A 13,527-nucleotide genomic window follows, 5' to 3' on the forward strand; every position below is an offset into this window, starting at 1 on the left:
ATGTTCATTTTGATTAAATGTTTCCATTTTTCTATTAGAATAATTAACACATTTTTTGTTCTGAATTGACACTTTGACTTAAAATGTCAAATTTGTTTCATTTTGAAACATTTCATTTTGATGGGAAGTGTCAACATTTTTAATTTTGACATTTCAAAATCAAAATTTTATGGAACATTTCATTCTGTGAAAATTTTTGATATTTTGACTTCCCAATTCAGAAAGATTTGGAAATAAAGTGAGTATCTAATAGTATTGTTACTATAGATATATAAAGATAAGGACTATCTATCTAACTACTAGCTTTTGGTCACTGGTTAAATGACTCAACAGATTATTATGTATGGCCGAGTCGGCTGAGGACTCGGTTTTCCCTGTAGTTTCCTGCACAAAATGGCTGGATGCCTGGTTGAACTTGGCCTAAGGATGTTTTTTCAGTACTGACTAATGTGGTGAAAGTTTTTAAAGAATTTGAGAATCAGAAAAACCTATTCCTGAATAGTCAGCTGTGCTGTCCTGGATAGCATTGCAGATAATGATATGTTCAAAGATTGGTGTATTGTGATAAGTCTCGTAGAAAGTAGAGTTTCATTTGGTTTGAACCATACACCTTAAATTAGCTGCAGCACTGGGTAGCAGGTGTCTTGTGAGATTTTTGTCAAGTGGTTTAACATGGCAGTAAACCTTGGGCACCATTCTTAATACAGCGATCGCTGCTGATCACTGCATAATTGAATTAAGACAATAGGTGAAGCAGCAGATATGAGACACCACAATCCCTGAGTGCTTTTATAATAATAATAATATATGGAGATATACCTATCTCCTAGAACTGGAAGGGACCCTGAAAGGTCATCGAGTCCAGCCCCCTGCCTTCACTAGCAGGACCAAGTACTGATTTTGCCCCAGATCCCTAAGTGGCCCCCCTCAAGGATTGAACTCACAACCCTGGGTTTAGCAGGCCAATGCTCAAACCCCTGAGCTATCCCTCCCTCCTTTTGTTATAAGGCACATATTAATACCTTACCTTGATACATTGCCTGATGTTATTAACAGTGTATACAGTGAAGAAACCAAGTGTGATCTCCTTAATGTGACCCCAACATTAAAAAGACATTTTCCAGCTCCTGTTAAATGTTCTCAGTGGTGCATGTTTGAGGTATAGATGCAACTTCTGCCATTTGCTTCATATGCATGGTTGCTAGTATCAGGGTGATGGTGCTGATGATTTCTGGTTCATATACTCTGTTAGAAATAAGACAAACCCTCCACAATCACATCTCTCTCAAGCTGTTAGACAAAGATAGGACATGGTTTGGCTACTTGTCCACATATCAAGGGCAAGATTTATGCCTTTTCCCTCTGCTTATCTGAGAGCATGTGCATGCTCTCATTTGATTATTAATAAAGCTATCCTGAATACCAGGCACACCAGTAGTAGAGAAGAAATGTCTGCTTGGGAGGGAATAACATAGCTCAATGTGCTGTAATAGCTTTTGGAAGCCAATATCCTTTATAATGATTGAGAGCACCTGAAAACTGGGGCCAAACCTTATTTTGTTTTTTGTTTTCCATTTTACAGATAGTGTAGTATGATTGGTGTTATGTCTCAAGATCCAGTCAGTAGAGCCAGTCTTTTTAAAATTAACTTCAATAAGTTTGTTATTTTGTATTTTGTCATTGGATCAGAATAACATCAACGAGAATAACTGAAGCCCAGATCCACACAGGTAGTTTGGTACCTAAACCCCAGACATAAGTGCCTATCTCCTAGACTTAGGCACCACTATGATCCATGAAACTCTCCTTGGCTGCTGCCTAACCCTGTAAGTGCCTAAACTCACTCAGCACCTACATTGTTGCTGCAAAAGTCCCCTCAGCACCTAAGTTTCTGGCTCTGGGTACGCACACTGCCGCCTTCCCCTAAAGATGTGAACACCTAGTGCCCATCTAAGCCCCAGTGTGATGCATGAACAGGGAAATATAGTCACTTCTCCATCTATTTTGCATGTCAGGCCCCAATGCAGTAGGCATACTCATAGGGTTGCCAGGCATCTGGTTTTCAACCGGAATGCCTGGTCGAAAAGGGACCCTGTTGGCTCCGGTCAGCACTGCTGACCGGGCCACTAAAAGTCTAGTCGGAGGCGCAGTGGGGCTAAGGCAGGCTCCCTGCCTCTGTGCGGCTCCTGGAAGCGGCAACGTGGCCCTGTGGCCTCCTCCTGGAACCTGCATCCCACACCCCAACTCCTTACCCCACCTATGAGCCCCCCCTGCATCCCAAACCCCTCATCCCTGGCCCCACCCTGGAGCCCACACCCCCTCCTGCACTGCAACCCCCTGTTCCAGCCCCGGTGAAAGTGAATGAAGGTTGGGAAGAGCGAGTGATGGATGGAGGGGGGGAATGGAGAGAGTGGGGGACATGTTATTGGAGAAGAGGCAGGGCTGGGGCAGGGAAACAGTGTTCGGTTTTGTGTGATTAGAAAGTTGGCAACCGTACATACCCATAGAGCACCTACCCGACTGGATCCCCTTCAAAATTGTAAGGTTTCCGTGCCTATGTCCCTTTGTGGATCCGACCCCAAGTGTCTAACACATGCCTCAAGCACTTATTTACAAATGAGGACCCCAGTGCTGCAAAGAGCTGTGCATGGGCAGACTACAGTGTTCACATGGAGTTCATTTAAGGATTGGAACTTTAATCTAGCAACATTTCATTCCGGAGTTCAATCTCCAGCCCAGCTCCAGCTGAAGCTAACTTCCTGATAAGTTGTTGTTTGTAAACAAACAAACAAACAAACAAAAAAACCCTGTCACACAAAATGTTCCAGATCTCAAAGGCACAACAAGTGTACAGTGAACCTTGTCCTAAACACTCTGTATTGTAACCCCACAGTTGGAATTTTATCAGAAACAGTTCCTTGATTTCTGGGCACCTGATGGAAGGTGTATTGTGTTTTTATAAGCTCTGTAAAACCATTCAGCAATAGGTTTGGTTGAACACATGTTGTCTGAAGAAACACAGACTAATATTTTATTTAGATGCTGTTACTGTTTTGCACCCTATCTGTGGCGAACACATTTACTTTTCCCCTTGATTTGCAGCATTTTGCAGTGAACACAAACGACATGATCATCATTGCTTTCCTAAAAATGCCTTTAAAGATCTGATGTTGAGTGCCTCCTTTGGGAAAGTTAACTGCTGCTAAGTAATACTCTAAGGTCACAGAACATGCTTTTCTTGTTTATTAACAGAAAAAAATGGAATCCGTAGTCCCAGAAAATGCCAAGGGAGTCTTGTTTGACTGGGAATCAGAACTTCTCCATCTATTTTGCATGTTGGGCCCCAATGAAGTAGGCATACCCTTTTCAGTTTATGATATTATGATACTATCTTTTTTGTTTTCACTTTTGGTTTAAGTAATATTATGTTCATAGTCAAAATTTATGTTGTGGCACGAGGAGAAAAATTAAATAAGAAAGAAACATGTTTTTACGATAAAATAGCTTTCCTCAAAGGTGTGTTGTGAGGCTTAATTTATCGGTGTTTAAACATGCATTGAGATCCTCTGATGGAAGGTATTACAGAAGTGCAAAGTGCTAGTATTATTACCAAGCAACTTCTTCTCGTGACTGTTAGGTTTAACTCTGAATACATAGCATCCTCCTGCTTCCAGTGGGTCAAGGTGGGTAGAGAGGATTTCTAAATAAATACAGGGGGAGTCTCTTCTCTTCTACAGCCCATTAAAACTGCTCCAGAAACATTAGAACCGTGGAAGTGGAGATGCCCAGGAGAGAATTTCTTCTGGTGCAGAATTTATGCAAGACACCTTATTTTGCCCTGCAAAGCCTCCTCTACAAGACCCTGGATAGGAGTCATGTCAGGGACAGGGAAAGATAACATGTGGGGGTTGGAGGGGTAGGGCCACAAAGTGTAGTAAAAACAACAATAACACTGAGCACTTACATGGCACTATTTGCAGCTATGTGTAGATTCTAGGTGGTGCTGCCACCCAGAGCAGGTAGGGACGAGCTGCCATAACTTTGGCAGTACTAAGTTTTGCTGTAGGGGGCACTTGCCAGCAGCCCTGAATTGAGAGTGCGTAAATGTGGCCAAAATCCATCTTAGCGCCCCAACTCCTGGGGTGAGTTTTATGCTATATCCCTAAGAGATTGCATATTACGTAGACAGCAGAAGGAGAACACAGCAATAAATAAGAATGAGTGAGAAATCACTATAACAAACCTAAGATCAACATAGATTTTTTTTTAAATAATCTTGCAATATAAAAATCAGAAAAAATAAATGCCACCAGATATTATACTCGCTTTGTCTGTTGTTGATGTGAATGAACTGTCACTTTGGATACAATCTTCCATTAAATAACTGTTACAGTATGCCTGCTATCTATATATTTGAGTAACAATTTTTCAGTTATCTTTACAAAGTATATAGAACCTATTTTTATCCTGAACTTATTCAAGCAACCTCCTTTCACTTTCTTGACAGTTAGTAACGATATTTATCAATTGTATTGAGTAATCTTATGCTTTCTGTTGCAAACGTATTTTTCATAGTCTCCTGAAATCAAAATAGAATCCTCCTACACATCACAGTCTGACTTTCAATGTGTAGATGCTGTAAGCCTCCAAGCAGCATAAATATAGAGGGCTGTCTATCAAGCCACATTCTGCTAAATATAACTTCTTTACTCCCCAGGATATTCGGTTGTCTCCAATCTTTATGTTGTATTATTATTCAGGTGATCATTTTTAATGTTCCCTAATCATTTTGTATTACAATTACTTTCACCTGGATATTATCCAAGTTCTTCCCTTTCGTAGTTACTGTAGTATTGTTTCATGATTGTTTACCTCGTGTAGTACATTTCTGTACATACGTAGCTATAATTTGAGCATCTGCTTCCCCCACCTATGCCTCCCTTTGAGTTTTAAATAGCTAACGTTTAAGTAGCCATTTGCCATTTCTCTCCTCAATATGCAGCACTTCTATTTTTAAGTTAATATTATTTGAGCATCTATCCCCAGGGGTCTGGTCAGGATTTTAAGGGCTCATCTGCAGGGGGGAAAAAACACCACCTATTCTCCAACCTGTGGCAAGACACAGGATGAAAATGGTAGGATGGCTGTAAAACTAAAAGCCTTTTAGTATTTAATAATACAGTATATGATGTAGGAAAGTGGTGAGGTGCTAGCTAAATGCCCATTTCCCCCCCTATAGGTCTGGCCTGTCTACTCTGCTCTTCAAGAGTCTTGTTTATAAGTTTGTTGTAGTTAGCAGTGTTCTGTCTGACTCAGCTCCTCTACATCTGTGTTCTGTCAAGGGTTTCCTGCTGAAAAGCAGCGGAGTGTTGAATTGGGAAATTCTTAGATAATATAGAGCCAGGTAGCAACGTCATTTAGAAATGAACAGGCACAAGCTATTACAAAAGGGGGAATGAAAAATGTCTGCTGCACTGAAATAAAACCTGACTTGTAGTTAATGATCCCAGGCAGAGTGGCCCTTGGCTGTCCTTCATGTGAGCCTTAGCAGACAACAAGTGGCTGCCCTGGAAACTGCCCCTTTTAAAAAACCTTTCAGTTATGAACACAAGTGATTTTTTTTCAAAGTGTTGGATTTCAGCTCTTCAAGTCATCTCATACTAAGACTATCTGGTGTGTGTGTGTGTGGAAGTGGGATTAGACTACATTCTATTATAAGTGTTTGGAAATTGTGCAAAATGGATATGTAAACTCAGTGGGGTGCCTTTTAGGAAGGAAGGGACAGAATGGTCCTGATGGTTTGTTGCTGGCACAGGGACAAAGGTGCATTTAAGTTACCTTTACAGCCTCCATATTCTTGTCCTCACTAGCCCTAAGCATAAATAAGAGCCATCTTGGGGCTGCTGTAACTTACATTCTGTCTGCAATGGCTCCTTGCAGGCTGTCATCAGATGGCATTACCTAAACCAAAGTGCTCTTTGATCATGTCTGCTCCCTCCCTTTCCTTACAAGGCTACAAGTGGAGTGGCATAGAGCCATTCCAGGAGCTGCCCATCACCTGGGGAACCTTTTTACACTGGCAGTATTCTTAGGGCAGCTTCTGCCCCTCTCTATGGCCCTTTATTCTATCGGAGCTGTGTAAAGGACCTAAGGTACAGTGGAAAATGGGCCTCCAGGAGCTTTATATTTTTTTCTGTGCAGCAGTTGGTTTGTGGAGGTTGCAGGGGTGCTAGGGGATCCCATCAAAATTGTCACCAGAGGAAATATTCATGAATTCTTCCCTTCCATTTTATTTTGGAGTCGAGTATTATTTAGGTATTTTATAAATGATCTACCTCCCCTCCGCCCTGACACACACACACACTCACATGGTCTCAATCGCATAAATACGGGGATTGCAGACAAATTAAGAAAAGTTGACAATTTAAATGGGTGTGAATGTGATCATTGGAGAAATATGTGCTAATATTGTGCAATTAGGGTGTGATCCAAAGTCCACTGAGGTCATGGGCAGTTTTCCATTGGTTTCAGTGGGCTTAGGATCAGGCCCATTGGGGCAAATACTGAGAAATTCCTATTAATTCCAGTGTCTAATACTCAACTGATATCTTGAAACATTGGCTGTGTGTTGTTTTGGCTGACTGGTTGTTCTCTCTTTCTCTCATTACCAGGGGGTATTTTTGAATGTGTGGAATCCGGCCCAATGGGAGCAGAGGAATTGGCCTTCAGATTTGCTGTGAACACAATCAACAGAAACAGAACTCTCCTGCCAAACACCACATTAACATATGACACCCAAAAGATAAATCTCTATGACAGTTTTGAAGCATCCAAGAAAGGTGATGTTTTGCATATTTAAACTTTTATGGCAGCAGCTAAACCTCACTTGGCTCACCTACCTGAATAAATGCCTGTCAGTAAACTATTGAGAAACGATACTGTACAAGGGTAAGGCGTGCACAGCTGACATCAAATAAAAGCTTTAAAAATTGTCTTTTAAAGGTAACAGTTTGAAAAAAAAATCACATCAGCATTGCTTCCCCATCAAAAGACTATTATTTCCTTATATATTTAAAATCAATTTTTAGATGAGGGTGGTTTTAAGGTATGTCTACACTGCAATTAAAAACTTGCGGCTGGCCTATGCCGGCTGACTCAGGCTGTGGGGCTGTTTAATTGCAGTGTTGACTTCTGGGCTTGGACTGTAGCCCAACTTCTGGGACCCTCCCACTTCACCTAGAGCCCAGGTTCCTGCCTGAGCCCTGAAGTTTGCAGTGCAATTAAACATCCCCACAGACTGAACCCCATGAGCCTGAGTCAGCTGGCATGGGCCAGCCAGGGGTGTCTAACAGCAGTGTAGACGTACCCTCAGAGACTAGCAACCTTGGAAACTGAGTGGCCTCTTTGGGCCCAGTCCAGCAAGAAACTCAACTTTTGGTGAAGTCAGTGAAAGTTGAGTGTGCTCAGCACCTCGCAGGACTGGGACCTTCATGCTGTGGCTTATTGTGCCACCCTGTCTCCCAATAGTTGGTGCACCTATTTAACAGAACGTGATGCTTCAAGCTTTCCCTGTGCACCTAAAGTGTGTGTTTTATATGTAATGTTACAAACTGATTCAATTGGCTCCACAAACCAAACTTTATTTGAGGCCGCTACAGGTATGTCTACACTACAATTGGAAGTGAGTCTCTCAACCTGGCTCAACCGCAGCATGGATGTTGCAGCATTGGTGGATACTCAGACTAGCGACCTGAACTCAGACTCACTTGGGCATTAGCTCAATCCTCTCTTGATGACACAATGTCCACACTGCTATTTTGGGCCCGCTAACACAAGTCTGTTTACCTGGACTGCGAGGCTTTTTCCCAATTGCAGTGTATACCCTAGATGAATCACAATGGGGTAAACACATGCTGCACTGAGATTCCAGTTGCTGCTTCCAGTATATGTTAAAATTAGAGACAGGTCTGAACCAAACCCTTTGATTTAGGCTGTTCAGAATCTAAAGTTCTGAATTTTGTGATAGTATGTCATTTGTAACTAATAACTTCTTCCTGTGCACTTAGGCTCCAATTCAGTTCCAAGCATTTAATCACATTTTTAAGTTCATTCCTTTTTGGCAAAGCATCTAAGCACATGCTTAAGTCTCCTTAAAGTCAATGGGACATAAACACAGGTTTATAAATTAAGGGATGGACTGCTGTATCAGGGCCTCTGAAATTTGCTTAAAAGTAAATGGATTGTTTTTTAATTAAAACTGATTCCCGTGATTGTGAATCCTGTGTAGTTTCAGACCTTGCTGCTGTACTTTCTGTATCTTTTTATTGTGATCCCTCATACATACTGTAAGACTGTAGTATGGTATCATACATAGTAATGTAAAACAGAGAAGTCCTGCTGTGTTCTGAGATTCATCTTTGTGGGCTTCTATTCCTAAAACACTCAGGTGTTTGATTCAAGCTTGTGTTAGTTCACGTTCTATGCAAAAGCATTTTTTTCTGCATCAGAGCAGAAATTACAGTTTTTTGATTGTTAGCAACATAGTCAGAATGGTAGAAAGATCACAGGTGCAGTGGTCAGATAATCCGATTTTATCAGAGGTTTCTTGTCTAATGCAAAGGGTGATGTGAGGAAATTAATTGCGCGACTAATCGCACTGCTAAACAATAATAGAATACCATTTATTTAAATATTTCTGGATTTTTTCTACATTTTCAAATATATTGATTTCAATTACAATACAAATACAAAGTACACAGTGCTCACTTTATATTTATTTTTGATTACAAGTATTTGCACTGTATAAAAACCAAAAGAAATAGTATTTTTCAATTCACCTAATACAAGTACTGTAGTGCAATCTCTTTATCATGAAAATTGAACTTACAAATGTAGAATTATGTACAAAAAAAAGCATGGAAGCATTTCCTCTGGAATGGTGGCTGAAGCATGAAGGGGCATAATATATAATACATTTCAATTGGTATGCTATTGTTTAACAATGCAATTACAACTGCTATTAATCGTGATTAATTTTTTAAATTGTGATTAATTTTTTTGAGTTAATTGCATGAGTTAACTGCAATTAATTGACAGCCCTAAAATAAATTGTACCAAACGCATGTACAGAGCAAAATTTACATTTTATTTAACACCCCCTTTAAAATATGTTATGGGCCAGAGTGTGGCCCAGCCTTATATGGCTGAGCAGGGGGAACAAGACGCTCTCTGACAGAGTCTCCCTGGACTGCCACTCCAGATACTAGATTAGAGTAGGCTCAGAGGGGTTGCTGCTCCCTCCCCACTCTCAGAAAACAGGTGGTTCTCATGGAGTGGGTGCCCATTCACCAGCCAGTCCTATTGAACTAGCAGGTGGTTGGGGCCTGGGAAATAACTTTCTATGGGCAAGGGTCTATAGTGGAATACTCTACCTCCTCATTCCCCCCAGGAAGCAAGGAGGGAACTGGAAAGAAAATGTAATTTTCTGAGTCTTAATTATTTTCCTAGATCAGCACAGTAATTCATGTTCCTTACATGGGCTATGCCCAAAGACACTGTCTATCCTGTTATTCTTATGCTGCAATTCACAGATCCATAGAGGTATATTTATATGTCCCTTTTGTACTTCAAAATGAGAGAGTACATCTTTATTTGCAGTTAACTAGACTGTATTAAACTCTGTGTAAAATCTTTCAACTCTGATAGTTCATGGCTTCATGAATACAAAGTACTTTCACACATTTGACAACCACTTTTGTGCTGAAAGGTCTTTTAGTCAGGAATCAAAGGCTAAAGGTTAGCATAAAATGGTGTACTTAGTATGATGGCTGAAAAGCAGGTTTTTAACAACTGGGTTTATGCATTTGACTAGTTACATGGTTCATGATTATGCCCATTAGTGAGCAACCAGACATCACATCAAAAATACAGTCTGTTTACTTAATCACACAGCCTCTTGGAGTCGACTGCAGATGAGAGATTAATGAGTTTTTAAAGGTACCATACAGAAGAGTAACCCCAGGGAAGATCACAATATTCCCAAGATGTTTGAATAAAGAATTATGCAAATGTAATCCAAATCTCCCTCAATACATTAGAAAAAAATGGTATGCTTCTTATAGAAAAGTGCTGTATTAAATCATGTGCAAAACGATCACACTCTCAAAATCTCAGAAGCAGGAAAAAAAAAAAAAGCTACCAGATGGCTTTTCAATGGGCTATCACTGTTGTTAAAGAGCCCATCTACTGGCATTTGCATAAAGCTTGTGGACTACACGTAGGAAGGACAATATTAGTAGAAATTGGAGTGCAATGCTGAATTACTTTTATAGCGAAATGTAGTCACTTAGGCCCCAGTCCTGCACTCACAGCCATGTGGGTTGGTTTCTGTGCCTACATAAAACCACATTTAAGTCATTGGTGCTCTGCAGGGTGTTCTTGCCCTGTTCTCAGTACACAATCAGGAACTTGGTAGTATCTCCATCATTTAAGCACATGAGAATGATTAATTTTAAATTAGTGAAAAGAGTGATGAGATATGTATATTTCTACTGCTTGCTTCATCGGCGGTCAGCAGTATTGACTTTGTAACAATATTAATCATTCATATCTCATGTAAATGCCTTTATCCTGGCAGAGATCTTTTTCTGACCATATAACTTAACTGCCCAATACTATTTTAAAAGAACAAACCTGTTCTATTGCAGCAATGGGAATATTTTCAAATATTCTGTCAGGATGTGTGTAATAATTTACATTGATTTAATTCTTTAATGAATACCAATACTTAAAAGTTTTGACTAAATGTAGCCATGTGCTGTATGCATTCTAAGTATGGTTCTTTATCAAATTACAGTAAAAATTGAAGATATAATTCAACTTGGTCATTATTTAAAGGAAAGGTCTCAGTGCAAATGAAAGTGTTAACATTGAATAGGAAGGGGGCTACCTCAGAAAATAAGTTTATATTTCACAAAGTGCCATTTAGTTAATGTGAATAGTACAATACTTTCTGGCACATTCTCTCCTCTCATAATTGACAGACTTCTGTCTCCTCTTCAGCCTGTGATCAGCTGTCCCTTGGGGTGGCAGCCATCTTTGGACCTTCCCACAGCTCTTCAGCTAATGCCGTGCAATCCATCTGCAACGCCCTGGGTGTTCCACATATACAGACTCGCTGGAAACATCAAGTTTCTGACAACAAGGACTCGTTCTATGTCAGCCTCTACCCAGATTTCTCTTCTCTCAGTCGTGCCATCCTTGACCTTGTGCAGTTTTTCAAGTGGAAAACCGTCACTGTTGTTTATGATGACAGCACTGGTAAGGCTAACCCATGGGACTATGTGCAGATCTATTCATGTGTGTGCTTTGCTTGCTAATTATTGTTTTTTTTATTATTTTTAAATGATCAGTAGTAGTTTTAACTGAAGCACAGGTAATTCTGTTTAAAATGATGTGTAACATGTAACATAGTTTTGCGTATGTTTATGCTGCATGTGTATGTTTTATATCCACAGCTATATTATTGAATGTGCATAGTTCATATGCGCAAGTATACATACACCTTTTTTATTTATATATGAATCTGAAAGTAATAGGTACATCTTGTATTGTTCAGATAAGCATCTAAAGATCCGGATATTTATCCAAACCTATCATAAACATCTTTGATTAAGAAATTGGGCTGAAAATATCATGAAAACAGACTTTCTTGCAGGGGTCAGATCGCCCGAGGGGAGTGTGCAGGGAAGATGGTGGGTGTGAGGTGGAGGGTCAGATGCCCTATTGTATTTCTTGGGTTTGGCTGATCTTTGGGAGATCTCAGATGCCCTCAGGGCTCTGCGTGGCATCTTGGATTGACTCCTTCTTCTTGATTAAGGGGCCGGGAAATGAGCAAGAACTCTCCCAAGCTCAAATCTTATATTGTTCAGATAAGCATCTAAAGATCCAGGTGGTACCAAACTGAACAAACTCATAATAGTTTGTGTAGATTTCCTTAATATAATCCTCCCTCTCCTTTTTTTATATGCTTTGAGTAGTGAAATAGTTAATATTTTAAATGTTGACATTGTTATCATAGGACATCTGAGTTAGTCCCAGTTCATATCTCTTTGAACTATTGTTTCACATTCTGCTGACATCACTGCATCAGTTACACTTGGTCCATGTTTTCAAATCTGTCTCTGCAATCATAATATCTAGAGGCTGTTTTAAAAACAAGCAAACAAGATTAAGTTCTGAAGAATAGGAAGGCAGCTTGAAAGAGGTGCTGCTATATGATACCAGTGAGTGCCTGCTGAATCCCAGCCCTGCTCACTGGTTTCAGCTAGGTAGGAAACATACCACGACGACTATTTTGGTTTCAATTGTGGATAGGGCTGCGTAAAGCCTGCAGTCTCTAAGATTTGCAAAAGAAACCTTGCAACTTGGCTCCTAGGAGCTGAAAGCAAATGAACCTTGAAGGCACATTTTTATAGCTAAATTCAGATTTGCTGATTCAGATTTGATAACATCAAACCTCAAACCTTCAATGGGGAATTCCCAATAGCTTGCCCTGTTATAGCCCTCCACATCCTCCAGGCTGCTCTGACAGGAACCATTATCCTCAAAACAAACCATGGGAACTTCCTTCTTATTTTAGGCCTCATCTAGTAAGTGGGGGTTACTACCAAGGCTTGTTGAGAGGAGGAGATAACTGTTGGGAGTGATGGAAGGAAACCAGTTCTCAAATGAGGTATGCTAGCTTCATGGCTGGGTAATCAATTTTGTCTCAGGTTTTCTGAATTGTTGAGACATTTTGACAATTTCAATACTTTTTTTTTCCAAAGTATTTTTGAGTAAAAAAAAATTGTCAAAACTGACTTTCCCAAAAAATGTTTTGGTTTCCATGGATTGGCATTTTCCACTGGAAAAAATGTCATTGAAAATATCTTGGCCAGTTCTAATACTCTTGTAAAGAATTTTGTATGGTGATTGTGTAGTTGACACAGCTTGGACATGCAAGATAAATGAGGATGAAGATTGTCTTGCATCTGCTGTGTAATATACATACAGCATTTTGCTTACAAAATGGTTATTTTAAATATCTATATAAAAAGTTAATCTGAGTTCATTTACATATTTTTTACTATGTGGTTAGGCTCCTTTTAAAATAACTATGAATGGGAAACCAGTATGTGTATTAAAATTATTTTTGAATCAATTTCTAAAGATCCTATGAACCTTCACAATCTCAGCTGAGAACTTTCAGTCCCAGTACCTCTGCCTTGCAAAGCTGCTCATGCCAAAAAGAAACCAGTAGTTGTAAAAAGTAAACTTTTAATCTTTTCATGGTTTTGGCTGTAAGTAAATTTAAAGTCTACACATTCAAAAACTGTCAGCGTCTCTTTGTTGAAAGCTGCTCCCTCCGATACTTCAAAGACTTTAAATCCAAGGGCATGCTGCTGGGAAGTCCACAGCATCTTCTGCTTTTTGAAGTGCTTATGGGAGCAACTTTTTTCTAAAAGAAACTCTGTCTTAAAAACTGGA

The 13,527-nt window shown here is 39.8% G+C and overlaps 1 protein-coding gene across 12 annotated transcripts in view; it reads left to right on the plus strand.

Annotated features, from left to right (window-relative positions):
* Positions 1-13,527, plus strand: part of GRIK2 (glutamate ionotropic receptor kainate type subunit 2) — a 584,958-nt gene that overhangs the window by 181,003 nt on the left and 390,428 nt on the right. For all 12 annotated transcript variants that reach the window (XR_010599561.1, XM_042857646.2, XM_042857649.2 and 9 more), the window contains 2 exons: positions 6,672-6,839; positions 11,062-11,319. Coding sequence is in view for 11 of the 12 variants with exons in the window: in XM_042857646.2 (XP_042713580.1) it covers positions 6,672-6,839; positions 11,062-11,319 (426 nt within the window). In the remaining variant the exon portion in view is untranslated. The remainder of the gene's footprint in view (positions 1-6,671; positions 6,840-11,061; positions 11,320-13,527) is intronic.

This window comes from Chrysemys picta, chromosome 3 (genome assembly GCF_011386835.1).
Source record: "Chrysemys picta bellii isolate R12L10 chromosome 3, ASM1138683v2, whole genome shotgun sequence".
Taxonomy (NCBI): domain Eukaryota; kingdom Metazoa; phylum Chordata; order Testudines; family Emydidae; genus Chrysemys; species Chrysemys picta.